Source organism: Dendrobium catenatum, unplaced genomic scaffold, assembly GCF_001605985.2.
Source record: "Dendrobium catenatum unplaced genomic scaffold, ASM160598v2 fragScaff_scaffold_1056, whole genome shotgun sequence".
In the NCBI taxonomy this organism is placed as follows: domain Eukaryota; kingdom Viridiplantae; phylum Streptophyta; class Magnoliopsida; order Asparagales; family Orchidaceae; genus Dendrobium; species Dendrobium catenatum.
In genome coordinates this window covers 6730405-6747447 of record NW_021319518.1, presented here as the reverse complement: position 1 = coordinate 6747447, position 17043 = coordinate 6730405, and the positions used below count along the sequence as shown (strand labels likewise).

General features: G+C 32.7%; 1 protein-coding gene across 1 annotated transcript in view; it reads left to right on the top strand.

Annotated features, from left to right (window-relative positions):
- The first annotated feature begins 8803 nt into the window (after positions 1-8803).
- The window catches only part of LOC110103376 (187-kDa microtubule-associated protein AIR9), an 85819-nt gene continuing 77579 nt past the window's right edge, over positions 8804-17043 (top strand). The window contains exons 1-3 of the mRNA XM_020832062.2: positions 8804-8963; positions 9287-10260; positions 10439-10510. Coding sequence (XP_020687721.1) covers positions 9454-10260; positions 10439-10510 — 879 coding nt within the window. The 5' untranslated portion in view covers positions 8804-8963; positions 9287-9453. The remainder of the gene's footprint in view (positions 8964-9286; positions 10261-10438; positions 10511-17043) is intronic.

Genomic DNA, 17043 nt, shown 5'->3' with positions numbered 1-17043 from the left:
ATTCATGCCTTGATTTTATGTTTGGCTCTTATTACTCCATAGCATAACTTTTAGTTAAATTTGTTTGCATGCTCTCATACTTCATGATCAATTGGGTATCCTCAAATATTTAATCTAAAGAAATATACGTGAAATTTTTGATTTTATATTGAACAAAAAAATAAAGATGTAAAGCAAATTATGATTTGGTCGGGAGGTTAGCATACATGCCTATGCTCGACTCTTGTCCTTGATTGTACTTATCCTACAAGTGGCAAACGATTGTAAAACATATGATTTTGGGAATACTTGAGATTAATTTCCTTGAAGCGTATTTTGTTGGTTTATTTTACAAATTTGATCTACCTCATGACAAATCAGAACTTAATATGGTGATTAGAGCTTAAAAATGTTTTATTGTTCATTTTATTGCGTGCGTAGGATAAGTTTGACTTCATGATTGTGGACTTTTATAAAAAAAATTTGTTACATTTAATTATCCCTTCATTCATTAATTGATTTTTATAAAATCCCATTTGTAACAATGTTATTTCATGGCTATATGTATGTTAATGTTGTTGTTTAAATGTTCACACTTTTTCTCTAGGAATGAATACTCATTCATGCGGACTTTAGTTTTGGAAAGATATATATATATATATAGATTAAACTGGAGAATCTCATATACACTTTTATGTTCTGATGTTAGATATGGATTTAATCAACCCACCAATTCGATTAGATGACTTGTAGCTTTTATTAAATCTACACATGTACATTGCTCTCTTTTTTTTTCACATCATGTTCATTCACTCAATAGAAGATTTGTATGGTAGTTATGTTAGAAAACCTCCCACATGAATATTTTGCAAATGATAACTGGCATATGTTTAATCAAGTCATGTAGTTGCTAGTTATCATTGTGTTAACTTTAAATCTCACCATACATGATATATCAATTTCCACTTATAAAATTGAACTTCAAGATTATGTGAATATCTAATATCAAATAAAACTTGTAAATTAATTGATTTGTTTCTATTGTATGTTTGAGACCACATTATATAAAGATTAATGCATGTGTTAGTAGGCTCTTATATATTCCATGTACGATTTCCTTCCAAGCTTTATGATATTAAACCACTACATTACATGTTAGTAGAATTTCCATATTACTTATGTATAATTCCACATGTGTTCTATGTTAGAAAACCCTTACATTATTTCATGTTCTAACAACGATATGCATGTGTTTAGTAAATCTAAATGTTGAATTATCTATTAATTATATTTTTATTTACTTGTATTTCTCTTTGAATAGCCTCTACCCTCATTCTTTTTTTTTCCTTCTTTCTATTATTTGCCAGGTACCTATTGTATTGTATAGTCTAGGGTCAGTGTGACATCTTCTTGGAACCTCTTGAGAGGACATGCTACGGTCAGGTATACTTATAAAGACCTCTCATTAAATGTCAAAATGGTTATACTTGCACACACCTTGTTGATTGCTTTTAGTTTTTTGCCCAAATATACATGCTAAGATGTTTAGTTAGCTGGCTATAGGTTAATACACCGACAAAGACTTAACCTTATGGATCAAGGCTTGTTCCCCTTCTGTGAACCTTATAAACTCTTATGGTCACCTTAAGTATGTAGTGTAGGCCCACCTACTTGTGGGATGTGCATCATTTTTTCCCATACGAAGTTGACATCATTAGGTTGATTTTATTTGAAATTTTAAAACATTTAAATAACTCAAAAATTTGTTTCTTAATGATTTTTAGCATCTAAATGTGTCTTTCATAAATGTATTAAATAAAATATACAAAAAATGAAATAAAAAGTGAGGTCAAGCATATTTAAGTAGATCTTAAGCTAGTATTTTATGTTGGATTCTCTTGTAAATAACATGTATAGCTTTTTTGTCTCAAAACTTAGCATATCACTTTTTATTTGTTGTTTATCTGCTCCAAACAACATAAAGAATTTTTAAAAGCTATGAAATCAATTAATAAAACACATAAATAATGAACTCTTAACTAGTTTTAAACTATATAAGGAACTAATCCTAATGATAATCCTACATTGAAAATTTACTAAGTAATAAACATAAAATTTAATAACAACAAGGGTGATTACCTGGTAACCCAGGCCTACACTGCTATTAACTTAGCCCAAAAGATGATGAAATAAACCTCATGATATTGGTTTAACAAAGACAATTATCACTTAACTTAAGTAAGTAGTAATAAACCACCAATAAACTAAATATTGTAACTTATACTATATTCAAATTTTAAAATATAAGAAGTTTATACCAAACCTAAAGCTTTAACAATTAAAATGACTAATAAGATATAATAAATACATGAACTCTTAAATGAACTCACATAAATTCATAAAAATCTTAATTAATTAAATGTAATCATAAAACCTATAAAATACATCTTCACAAACTTTTAGCATAATCATAAATAATAACCTACAATAATTAAGGTAAAACAAAATAAATACTATAAAAATTCTCTCACCAACTCTCTAATGTTTAACAAAATGCTAAGACACTAAAATTTAAACTTAAACAAAAATTCTTTAAATTTAAGTAAACCAAAATGAATTTGTTAAGGGAGCAAAAATGGATTTCAAAATCATACCTTAGTGATGTAATTCATGTCAAATTTATATTCATTTTTTACATTTCCCTCTCAACATATGAAAGCTTTATAGGTTGAACTACCTTGAGCTGTGGGGTTAAGTGTCCTAAGGAGGCCTGGTTCCTCAACCCACTATGACAATGTCACGTACCTCATAAATTAAGAAGAAAGAGTATAAAGATTTATATAGATTGACCCCTCTTTAAAAATCTAAACCCATCTTTAGGAGCTCAAACCAAATTCTTAACCATTCAACTATTAAATCTTAAGTCAGGTAGAAATTATACATATATAGAGATAGTGAGTCTTTATATTTTCATATCAATCTTTAAAATAAATCTACCTTAGACAAAAAAATCTAGATTTTTCTTTATTGTTGATGATAGATCCACTTATGATGTCACCTTTAAGCCTTACGTCGAGTCTTAGATTACCAATAAAGGGTTAAAAGACCCTTGCCACCTTATAAATATTTCAGTCATGATTAGGTGTAGGATTGTAGATGAGCCATTTGCCCCCTCAATTCTTTATAACCTTAGTGTATATTAGGGCTCATACATTTAGGCTCTTCATAACTCAATAAATGAAATTATAATCCTAAAATTAAGTGTTAATTAACCCACCATAAATTTTTAATTATTTAAACAAAAATTTGAGGGCTAATAAATTAAACAACAATAACTTGACCTTAAAACTTGAACTGCTCATCTAATTTGGTGTAGTTAGGTACACTAATTTTTGCACACACTTAGGTGTTGGATATGAAACTTTTTATAGGTATCTAAGAATAGGGTGTAACTAGGATAACATTTCACAATTTATTTCTTTTTCATTTTTTCATATGTGATAATGTGGTGATTATTTTTTTGGCTTGGATTATTTTATGTTTGCTTTCTTTTCTTTTTAGTTGATGAGTGGAAACCAGCCCTTAAGTGTTTAGAATAATTTATAAAAAATATCTTATACAGGTGGCCATATTCCTAAAGGGTAAATAAAATGTTGTAATCATAATTATAAATGCACTCTTTAACAAGTACTGCGAGGAATGCTATCCTTGGGAATGTGGTTCTACGGGCTAGGTTATGGATGATTGATGTATAATTTTATTATAATTATGCTTACATATTTTTTGTAGGTGGGTTTATGCAATTTTAAATTTTCAAATATAAATTTTAGTTAGGAAAGCTTTGTAAGTGTGTGGAAATTTCAAAAGGCAGAAGGAGAGGTAGGTGGAGAACGATTAAGAACCCACACATCAATTCATTTATGTATAAATTTAGGCTGAGTTACATATATGATAGAGCTTGGGTTCATTTTTTTATTTTCTTGGGGTGTATTGCAAAACCCAGCTACATTTTTGAATATTTCTTATTATTTATTATGTGATGATTTATTTACTTTGATTGCACATTAGAACTAAATGTTTTTCAAAGTTTTCTTACTTTGCTTTGGGGTGGCTCGGACGGAGTTCATTAGACTCTTTAGGATGTTAAATTTTTTACATAATTAAAATTTATTTAAATAAGATGAAAATGAACATAGGTTTTAAAATTAATTAATTTTTTAAAATTAATGCATGACCCCTTTGTGGGTTACTTTTTAAAATAATGATTAATATTTTAAGCCTTATTTATTTCACAGTGACTACTAGTCAATCCTGATTAGCCCAACCCATACATGCATAACATTGAGTCAAAAGCATATAGATTTTCTTTTATAACATAGAGAGATAATTCACTTTGTATAACATAGTATCATTCATGGTCAGACTTAATGATCATTTCCTTTTCTGCGCCTCCCACCATTCTTGTATTTGCATAAGGCCAAACTTTATGGATTTAATATGCTAGGTGGTACCCATTTCTGATCATGGTGGTAAATCTAAGTCAGGGCTACTTAGATCGCTAACGAAGTTTAAATTATAAGTCCCTTTGCGATGTCTTACACATTAGTTAGGTTGTGGGTGTTAGTACTTGATGTATAATACATCCTTTGTAGATCTCAAATCAAATGCCGACGGTATTGGTGTATCGTTGCATATTTTATTGGTGGGTAAGCTCTCTATTATTTAGAGGCTATAAACCACACCCATCCACATCACACTGATGGCGCACTTCCATTTTTCTCTCATGCATGTTTGGTATGAAATGACTCCTCTTTTGATTTCTCTAATTTTGGCCAATTGAGTGCTTGTGTGTGTTGAATAACCCAATTGAGCTTATCTTCCATTTGGATTAGGAGAGCCTATGTATTATCTTATGTACCAAACTCCTGAAGAGAATAATATAACATCTTTAATCAAAAGTTTTCTTAAGCCCTAAGATGTAATTAACCATGGGGGCTTGCGCCCATGGGAAACTAATACCTAAATCAAATAAACCACATTCAAGCTGATGTATTGAATGGAAAAAAATCTCATGATATATTATAGGGTTATATATATTATTATGCATCAAGGTGTGTAGGTGAAAGTCACTATCCTCCATGGTTACTCGTGTGTATAATCCCATTATTCTCTTATTAGCTTGCCTAAATAGAGTGTACCCTTTACATTCTGACCCCCGCTTACAGCTTCTTTTTGGAGGCCCATAATTAACACGTTGATAAAAATAAAAATTTTTATTTTTAATTAGAGTGTTAAGGTCACTAAAGTAAATTGCATTCTCATAATATTTATTTTAGTGTTTATAAAATATCTCATAAACCTTTGTTGAATATATTCTTCTAATAAAAGTACTTTTTGATATTCATCCTAAATACACCTCATTTGAACTAAATTCGTACTACTATTATCTCTTTGTTTGGCTAACTTATACACATATCTTTCACCCTTCATAGTATCTAATATATTATATAAATCATTAAAAGCTTAAATCTTTGCATCATATATTGCTTTCTAAGACTCCTTATGAACCTCTTTATATCTTTTCCAATTATTATAATTTTTACATATAAACCAATTTTTATAACATATATTATTATTTTTTTTATCTTTTTTTGAACATTTTGATTACACCACAAAACTATGTTTACTATTAGGAGTTTTTTCTTTTGATAATCTAAGAATATCTTTTGCAATATTCTTAATACCACTATCTACTTTTTTCCACATAATATTATCTTCCTCATGCTAAAAAAAAATCTTAAGATTTAGTATGTTATTCTCAAAAAATATATTTTGTTAATATTATTTAAATATCTCCATCTAAATTTAGAACAATGTTTTACATTATTTGTTATTTTTTCTCCCTCCATCTTAAAGTCCAAATTAAGTTTACAAGTAATGTTGAGTATATAAAATTTCACTTAAAATAACTTTACAATCTTTGCAATCTAAACAATCTATTTTTCTTATGAGAAAATAATCAATCTAAGTTTTACTATATCCATTCTTATAAGTGATGAGATGCTCCTTTCTTTTCTTTAAAAAGGGATTAACCATTATAAAAACATAAGCTAAAAAAATTAATATGGTCTTATCATATTCATTAGTCGCTCTGAACCCATAGCCACCATGAATACTTTTAAAATCATCTACCTCTCTACCAACATGCCCATTTAAATATCCTCCAATGAAAATTTTTTCTTCAAGAGGCATTTTTTGTATTAATTCTTCTAAGTCATTCTAAAATTTTATTTTTGAACCCATATCTAAACCTGCTTGAGGAGTATAAGTAGTTATAATATTAATTATATTAGCATTAACATCAATATTTAAAGCTGTAATTTTATCTCTAATTCTAATAATGTTTACAGTATTATCCTTTAAACTCTTATCTATAATCACACAAAGACCATTTCTAGTAGACTCTTATCGAAATACTAAAGTTCAAATCCTAAATAATTAATCTCCTTAGCCTTTTTTCCAATCTATTTAGTTTCTTGAATGCATAGAATATTTATTTTCCAATGAATCATAATATATATTAATTTTATTAATTTACATGTAATGATACATTTATTCTAAGTTTCTATCCTAATTTTAGTTTCAAGGACTATCTTATTTAGGGATACTCTTAATCTCCATTACTGTGTCTGTGCTACTTGGATCATTGAAAGCTCAAAAGACAAATGACTTACTCATGGTGAAGAAGGCTTACATTTCTTGTATGGGAAAATTAAAGATAGAAAGAATCACAATTGCATTAGAAAAATCTTCTCCCACCAATGGGACCTTCTCTGATCACACCCTTGTAGTAGAAACTATCATCAACCACTTTAAAGTGTTGTTCAACTCTCCCAAACATGCTTGCCTCTCTAGCTCCCTTTCTTGTGCTAGAGACACTATTCCATGCCATCTTTATTCCATGCTTATGGTTCTTATATCTGATGAAGAAATTAAACATGTGGTCTTCTCACCCTCTAGTAATGGAACTCTTGGGTCTGATGAGTTCAACATAAATTTCTATGCTTCTTACTAGAAGTTTATTAGGTGTCAAGTATGCAAGGCTATCAAGCATTTTTTTCTTACTAGCCATATTTGCACTTGTTATCTTATTTGGCATTTCTTCATCCACTATGGGCTTCTAGCTAAATGTTGGAAAGAAAATATTGCTCTCCCTCGAGGTCTTATTATGCTTTGGCTTCTATTTCTTGGAGACAAGTTTGCATGGTTGCTCTTATTATTAAGAAGAATATTTGTTATTAGGATTGGTAAATATATTTCTTTTTTTCCATGACCCCAAGTGCAATGGGAAGAATTTGTTAGACTTATTGGGTGACTCTCTTCACCTGAATCTTGATTATAATACATCCTTAGATAATTTCATTAGAGATAGTTCTTAAGAGTTTCATATTCTATTTATGCTAATATTAATGCTGCTATTTCTTTTATTCAAATTGATGTTGGGGAAGTGGATAAGCTTTATTAGAGCGGTTTGATGCCTACATTCAAATCTTTTATTGCCACTTATTATAAAAATAAGATCTTTATGAGCTGATGGAAATTTAGATGACAAAAAAAAGTTTACATTCATATTTTTGGTCCATGCTTGGCTTGCCTTGATTTGTGGTCATAAAATTGTGAATAATTTGCTTACTTGCAACATTAAAATCATTCTATCTTGCCTTTTTTTTTTTTGCTTCAATGAGGATGAAAGTATTAATCATTTGCTGTTTGAATGTGAATTCCCTTTTTGCCATCTTTACCACATTCTGCCTTTTGCCGCCTCTTTTCCTATGAGATCAATTTTGACTCAATTTTTTTTGAATACATTCATGATATAAAACATTCTTCACACTATGATAGACAAATTTATTACTTAGCTGCCTGCTATATCATTTACTTTATATGGCATGAAAGAAACAACATGAGATATGACAACTTTATTCGTTCTCTAACTTCTCTAAAATTGGTTATCTTAAAAGCCATTATATCCAAATGGAATGAGAGTAACACTGCCTTGGACATTCAGCTTTGAAGTTTTTTTGGACGATGATGAATGTATTTGCTCATTTTTTTGGGATAATTAGGCCAATTAAGGCATACTCACGCACGCATCGTATACACATGACTCAAAACCAAAATATGTTAATTGGTAACCTAAGCTCCAAACCGAAAGACCAAGATTAGCCATGCATTTTTGCTATTATGAATTTTAGCATGATTATTTTGTGTGGACAGGAAATTTTAGCTATTACGAATTCTATTTTGCATCTCTTTAATGTCATTTATTCTCCTATTTTTGCAAGCAATTTGTGGGCATTGTAAGTTTTTTTCTTACTATTCTTTCATTGTAAAATTGTAATGTCTTTTGGACTTGTTTTTCTCAACATTCTTCTCATTTTTCTTTATGATAAAAGAATTGTTTCTCGAAAAACGAACTAAGATAATGAAAATCAATGCTTATTGTAATAATTTTTTTTGCTAGGGGGCCTTTTGCAAAGAAAAAGCACTTACAGCTGTACCAGGCTTACACTTACCGTTAGTGATCATAACCGCTCTTTGATGCAGTCGGAGTTTCGAAGCGCTTGGTCGCCCAATGCCGACTCCTGTCGCGCCACTGCATTTATTTTTTGATTTTTTTCCCGGTTTATTCTCTTCGTGTACCTTACTTTATCAATTAATCTCTTGGCAATCTCTCCATAAAAGAAGAGGGTAAGCTCACCTCATCCCTGGCAAAATGGCTGTCTGCGGAGGCATTGTTATCGTGATGCGGTCGTTGTTCGCCAACTGCACTAACTTAAAAGTTAAAAGCGGGATTTTTAAAGCTTTAGATTTTTTTTTTTTTTGATTTATTAGTTTCCGTTTCCATTTTTCAACTTTTCCCTTCTGCATTTCTGTTTCCTGTCTCGGGTTTGCATTTAGGCGTCGTTTCTCGGCCGAGGAAGGTAAGATTCCATCTGCTGGAGCGTTTTTACGATTTGTCTTCTGGTTATTTCGTTTTGTAGTGTTTGGACTGTGGGGTGGGATTTGCTTTGCTAGTTGCGTTTTGCGAAGATCCATGTCGGTCGTACATTTTTTAAAGCTATCTGATGTTTTTTGCTTTGATGCGGGTTTTAGCTGCATTTTGGGCGTTCTTCCGTTTAGAGGTCGTTTTTTGGGTTTTATTTTAGACAGAGTTAACTAGGAATCTCTGCTTTGATTTCGTCCTGACTCTGTTCGCTTCTGACTTTCCAATGTTCGGTTAAGTTGCTAAACTTGATTCCTGCAGTGGTTCGATGGATCTAGGGTGATGAAAGGAGTTTGAAGTGGCATGTGATCTGTTTGATCCATTTCCTGCGTTTTTTATTTTTCGTTTCTTATGAGATTCTTGATGAGGGTTGCCATTTTGTAAACTGCGGGCGTTGAGTGGAGTGGAGCAGTTGTGGGTTCGCGGAAATGGAGACTATTTCTGCCAGTGCCAGGGAGGATAGTTCGAATAAATCTCATTCGGTAATGCTCTCTCCGGCCGCTTCATCGGATAGCGCTACGCGAGCAGTGAAATCGGTAAAATCAGGTGGAGTTACAACAATTGGGAAAACTACAGGGTCTCTTTCATCTGCAGGGAAGAAGGCCCAAGGAAATGGGACACGGGGTTCTAGTCAACCTAAATCTACACTTATGAAGCCAACTTTGAGCTCGAGTGCTGCTTCATTACCGAGGAGAAACAGCACGGGAGGCCTTTCTGAGAAGCAGGCTGTGATGGGTTCAATACGCCCGTCAATTGATGGGAAAAAGGTTTCTCCTTCAGTCTTGAACTCTGCGAAGAAAAGTAGTGGTGAATGTAGGCGGTCATCGCTGCCTCCCGCCAGTCCAAAGGGTTCAACACTGGATGCAGCTCTGAATGGGAAAAAAGCTTCTCCAAGACCGCAGTTGCTCTCAAAGTTAAATAGTGGCTCGGCAGATTCTAGGCAAAGGTCAACAATTAAACCATTAGAGCCATTGTCTTACTCGAGGAGTGTGTCTTCGTCTTCTTTGGGAAGCTCTAATGGCCGCAGTAGTCTTAGGAAAACAACTTCGACTGTTTCCTCTCCTTCAGCACGATCACCAGCAGTTACAAGCAGCCTGAAGTTAGGGTCACTTTCAGCATCTGTGGATAGAATTTCTTCACTACCTGGCAGGAAAAAAACTCTGACGACTGTTGAGAGTGGTGATTCTCGTTTCATGATGCTCCCCCAGGTCGATTCTAAAGCTAAGGATGACCTGGTGAGCAACGATACTTTCTTTACGCTATGTTGTTTAAATTATATTTTGCTTTCATTTTAGTTTTGAGTCTATGTTTTCTGAAGGAATACTGATGCTTCAGTGCTACTTATATATGTTTTAAACCTCATCATGGTTTGTTCAAGATGAAGATGTTTCTGATTGCTACTCTTTGCTTCAGCGACTGGATCTACGAGGGCATAAAATTCGTAGTATTGATGCGGTTGGGTTGAATCTATCACCAACCTTGGAGGTATTTTATTATTTCAGACCCTTAGTTATGATAATGTTATTACTAAGTTACCATTATGATATCAGCTAGGGTGAACGATTATTAACATTGTTTTGGACACCATCATTAATTGCTAAATCAAAAGGTAAATACTTTAGGTCGCTGATATGACACCGGTAATAATTTTCATCATGCATTTCTTTTTTGTTGTTCTTGTTTTGTAATCACTGACAAATTGAACTTGCATACTCAACATTGAATCTCATTTTTGGTTCTTTCTTATTTAATTTATTTATTTGTTTGGTCATGTAAAACGTCGGCCTTCTGATGACCCTGTTAGGAGAGTAGATGTATTAGATTTGGTCTATGTTAAGAAAGGTAGAGGTAGACCAAAACAGACCTTGTTAGAAAATATTAGAAATGACATTTTTTATGAGATTTAAATGAGAATTTGACTCTTAACATGACACAATGGAGAAGAAGAATTCATGTAGCCGACCCTACCTAGTGGGATAAAGGCTTGATGTTGTTGTTGATGTTGTTATTTATTTATTTTCACATATTATAATGTCATTCTGTTCTTGAAGTAATGTTGTACAATCTTAATTACTATTAATGAAATTGCAGATTATATGAACACTATTATATACCAGTTAGAATACTATTGTCCTACATAAAAAGCTTAATACTGTAATTAGATAATGTTGACATTATAGGTGCAATTGGCTTTGCCTTAAAATTTATTCATGATAATTACTGGAGCTTGAGCTAAGAAATGGCATCCAAGATGTCAATAAAGTTGTTTACTTAAATAACTAGGCTATTCTTGGACCATGATGGTATGATTTCTGAGCTATGATACACCTTTGTGAACTTAATAAATGTCCATGAAAGATAAATGCCATAAGGGAGATAGAAATGGATCATTCTTACTTGATTGTTTTCTTAGTAAAAATATTTATGTGCCTTTATATAAGGCAGCAAGAGGAGAATTATATATGAAATAGAGAAAAGGTCCAAAATGGTCCTTTTACTAAAGATCAAAATGGTCCCTAATTATATTAAAGGATCATTTTGGTCCCTCAACTCATTAAAGAGGAACCAAAATAATCCCACCATTGGACTATTTTAGTTCATTTTTAAAGACTTAAAGAGACCAAAATAATCCTTTAATATAGTTGGGAGGTCATTTTGATCATTCATAAAAGGTCAAGGGACCATTTTGATCATTTTCCCTATGAAAATATAGTGAGTGAGAGTATTCACAATAATGACAAAAAAAATTGAGAATAATAAATAATGCAAATTCTTCTTTTAAATAATCAAAAAGTTTAATAATTTACATATGATAATACTACTCCGCAAGTTGAAGGTGGCCTAGAAAATGTCAACTTGAGTTTGAAAATAATAGTGACCTCATGCGAAGATGTCAAAGATTTTATTGCCCAAAGGTTTTGAGTGTTGCAAGAGGTTCTTGATTGATTTGTGGAAGAGAGCAGTGTAAATTGGATGCAAAGAGTTTCAGTGAGATCTATTTCAAAGAAGATATGAATGGGATCCTTAAACAAAGGCATTGATAAAGAGTTTTGGCAAAGATATAAAAAAGATAGCGTTGATTGAGGTTTCATAGGACCATTTTGATTTAATGCCATTAAAATCCACTGTGGAAGTGATTTTTATATTAAGATAATTATGAAAAATTATATAGAACATAGAAAGAATTTTCATATGATTTTTTATTGATCTTTAGAAAGCTTGTGATATAGTACAAGACTAATTTTTTGGTGGGCATTACGGCAAAAAGCTGTGTCAAATTTATGTTGAAGTTATTAAAAATATGTTTAATGGAGAATGACTAGTATTAGAAGTCATGATGGGGTGACCCAAGAGTTTTCAATTATAGTTGGATTACATCAATGATCAAAGATTGGGTAGATGGTTCGAAATTTTAGTGGGTGTGATATTAGTTGGTGACTCGTTTTAATTGGTGATGTTTTTATTGAAGTAAATGATAATTAAAATAATGGAGAATAATAATAATAATAATAATAATAATAATAATAATAATAATAATAAAATGCTACGTGAATATGATTAATTTAAATATCTTGGATGTATACATCCATGAGGGCGGTGAAGTAACTTAAATAATTGTGAAAATAATTTTGAGCTTTATCAATCCCTAAACAATGCTTAGATTTTTTTTTATATATAAAAATTATAAAAATCCCATTTAATATACGCAAGTATACGTGCCGAATCAAGTAATATAATGATAGAGTAGAGTATCGATCCCACGAGAAAGAATGTTTACTTGTAAATACTAGTGTTGTCTACAAGGTTTAAAATTACGTAAATAAGCCTTGAGGCTTTTTTCGTCCGTGAGGCGAGGCGTAAGCCTCGAGGCAGTGTGAGGCGTAAGCCTCATGGATGAAGAATTGTGTAAATGAGAATTTAAGTATTCTAGCAGTTAAATAACAGTAAGAGTCTATGATACAATAAAAATATCTAAATGAGAAGTGAACTTAGTGGAAAACAATAAAATAGATGCAATATATGCATATCATAGCATAATTCAAAGTACAAAATCACAAATTGAAGTCTATTAAAAGTCAAAACTCCCAAAGTACAAATAAAATAGAACATCTAAAATCCAATCATGTCCCATCACTAAATGGGTCTTCAAGGGAGGCATATTCATCTCCAATTGTATCTATGAATGTCAAATCTTCATCATCTTCAATGTTACCCACTTTATCTTTCCTGTTCAATAAAAATGATTAGTATGCTGTTAATTGCATATATTTTAAATATAATAACACATAAGAAATTGTGAGATATCTTTGTTTGTTTGTTGTGTTGCAGTACTAGTAGATGTGTGTGGTGTGGAACTAGTGAATGTGCCCGCTTGATCTGCTTCACCCCTCAAGCATCCACACTTAGATCCTCTAACTGCAAGTCTGATAATGACAAATCTTTCTCATCATTTATGAACCACTCATTATCGGACGCCATATCATCACACACCAAAGGGTCATCATCATCCTTCAACCCCTTGTTCCTCAACCTCTTATCTCTTAACCTCTTGTTGTGCATAATATATACAAGGGAGTTCATTCCGAGTGTTGAAAGTTGATTTCTTCTCTTCGTTTGCATTTGACTATATGTGCTCTATTTTCACTCACACCCAGAGGAAGAACAAGTGAGACCCAAAACTCTAACTGCAAAACTTTGTAACTTAGGGGTGAAATCACCAAATTGAATAAACCATTCAACTATTTTCAATAAGACAAACGATAATCAAAACATCTTAAACTATTATGCATGTACGAATACTTTGCAAAAATAAGCTTACCTGGAGAGCGTTTGAAAATAGTAGATCTTGCTGCTTGTAGACTAGAAAATATCTCTCTATTCCGAAACAGAACAAGTTCTAAATCTGCAAGCTCCCTGACGGACTGGTCCGGTATCAGCTGCTCCATGCAATGGTACAAGGCCAGTTTCACCTCTGGATTTGAAGATTTCCATGAGGCGTATGCCTCACCCAGAATTGCGCAATTGCGCCTCTGAGGCGCACCTTAGGAGCCATGAGGCGTAAGCCTCACCTAGACCCAAAATTGCTTAAGTAATGAGGCTCTTTAGGGTAGAATTGTGCAGAGGCGCGCCTCTTATTGCGCAATTTTAAACTATGGTTGTCTACTATAATTACATTAATTATCCTACTCAATAAAAATAAGTTTTGGCGGAGATTCAATTAATTAATTTAAAATAAAAAATTTAAATTAAATACTATTTGGATAAAATATTTTAGATTGATGGAATGTAAATATAATATGTTCTATTTTATATTGATGCTATTAAGAGCATATGCATCAATGAATGCTCAGTCTAGCATGAAGAGATAAATGACAGATTAAATCTTTCAACCTCAATACTGTCATCCTACGAAATCTTATAAGAGTAAGTAAAGCATATACTGTTAACCCCCCCCCCCCCCCCCCCCCCAAACCCCCCCCCCCCCCCTTAAAATTATAATTCATATCTATAAATTTAGTATATGTCAAGCACTATGCCCATGCTTGCATTATACCAATCCAATATACCTAGTTGTGCTTGCTTTTTTATTCCTAGACTCCACATTACACATGATATTAACTACACATATGACCACTATGTGCTTTAAATAAAGACAATATATATTGAAAATATCATTAAATCATTGATGAAAAGAATTCATTAGTACTTCACATTCTATTTACATCATCAATTCAAAATTAGAGAATTTAGCTATATATAAAGAACAAGTGAAGCAAACATATTTTCATTAATTGCAAAAAAAGAAAGAAAATACAGAAGAAAAGATATCACCTGATGAGTTCAATGATCGCCTCTACACTCCTTAAACTTATAGAATTGCTTTCACAAGCATTGGTCAAACACTCTTATGAAGTGGATCTTTTGCTCCATGAATTCCCCTAGTTGTTACTCCTAAGGAAATTGCAGAGAAGCACTATGAAGATTGAAATTAACTAAGCGATTGAACTCTCTTACTAACATTACAAACGGATTATTTATAAAAAAACACATAAAACAAACTTTGGCGCCGTGAGGCGCTAGTCATTTGCGCCACGTTGCCTATATAATGAACTAATGCCGCAGCACTAAAGAATTTCCTCCTCTACGGGCTACAGCGCTGCTGATAGTTGAGTGATGCGGCGTCTACATGACACTCTCCTCGACTTGGTGGTGCTGGAAATTGGTGCCACAGCGCTGTGCAGACAAAGACTGGACTTTGCAGCGCTGATTCCTTCGACGACGTGGTGCTGTCAAACAGAGACTGGGTGCTGCCATGTCCATATTGGGTGCTCCGGCGGAGTCAATGATGGCGTCGCAGCGGTATAGTGTCCGACGCCGCGGCGCTGTATGATACTTGGAATTTCATGCCTTTTATGTATATTTTCTGCACAACACAACTAAAACAACACGATTTCACTAGCAATTTAACATATAAAACATAACATTATTTTCACTCATCAATTATACAAAAGATTGTGTGGGTTGAAGGGGAGATTGAAGAGACAGGCGTGTTGAAGGGACAGTTATGTAGTCATAACATTGAGGATGTGTGGGTTGAAGGGGAGTTTGAAGAGGCAGGCGTGTGTTCTTGTTGAAAGATATTAAATGCTGATGCTGAAACAGTTGGAAGCAAGACAATATTACACAGTGGCAAGGCACTAGAACTGTCGAAGTATGACGTCTATACTACAGCAGTTACTCATGCTTAATTAATCAGAAAGTGCAGAAATTTAGCGCTACTCATGCTACAGAAAACTGTGCGGGAATAAAAATGGTAAAATAAATTTTTGCAAGATACTGTTGTAGATTTGGAAAGGTTCAATTACTAATCTGGAAGATTCATATCGAAGTTCAGGAAAGCTTTGTGGTAGGAAATATGGAAAGAGTTTTGTGGAATTTTCTGAAGGGATTTTGTGTAGATTTGTTCCATTAAGGGGAATGGGTGCTGTGCTTGGACATTGGCTATAAGGAATTGAGTTATAGCTTCAATTAGGCGCAGAATGATACTGGCATTTCCGTGAATGCTGCTAGGATTGCATTCTGTTCACCAAAAATGCTCAGGTTTTCAGAATTTCCTTCCAACGTCTATAGTACAGACTTCTAGCTGAATTTTCAACCTGTCCTTGATTAACTTTAGCAAGAATCTAATGATGCTTTAGTAAGAATTTACACATTTAGGACAAACTCAATTTCAAGTTTCTGCAGCAAATTTGAGCAACGTGTAACATAATTGATGGAAGTAGACGGGGAGGATGGTTGTAATAGTGGATCATTTGGAAGAAACATCAGAGAATGAAAGAAGAACAATATGAGAAAGATGAAGAAGGTACATCTTTACCATGGGTTAATTTATATTGATGGAGAAACACAATCTTCATTGAACCTTGAATACTCCTCCAAGGAGTTGAAATATGCTCTGATGCCATGTTGCAGATAATTGCAGCAGAATTCCTTTTGTTCTTTTTCATCCTGTCTCGAAGGAGGAGGATAGACAAGGAAGTGGAAGATAACGTGAGTTAGAGAGGAAGAAAGGAGATAAATATGTGAGAGGGACAGGCAAGAGGAGGAAATGGGGTGAGAAACTAGGAAATGGAGAGTAATTGTCTGGGTTTGTTTCATTATTCAGTTATGATTGAAAATACAATCCTCAAACACCTTTTATATAAATGAGGATCGTGTCATTTACTTAGAGTCTAAAGCAACAAAAGAAAATACAGCACTGATCATCATAACCTAATATGTGATGCAAGCATAACATGATAAATTGATAACCTCTTTTGAAGACTAATATTTAATGTGTTTTCATTGATCTGATCAGTAAAGGATCGGTAAAGGATAGACAGATTGTAATGATCCTGCATTATAATTTCTTGTATTTTTTTTATTCCTTGATTTACAGACATGTAATAGCACTGTACAATTTATAGTCTTCATTATAATTTTACTGTTATTTCAAATAAAGCTTCCTTTGGGAGTTA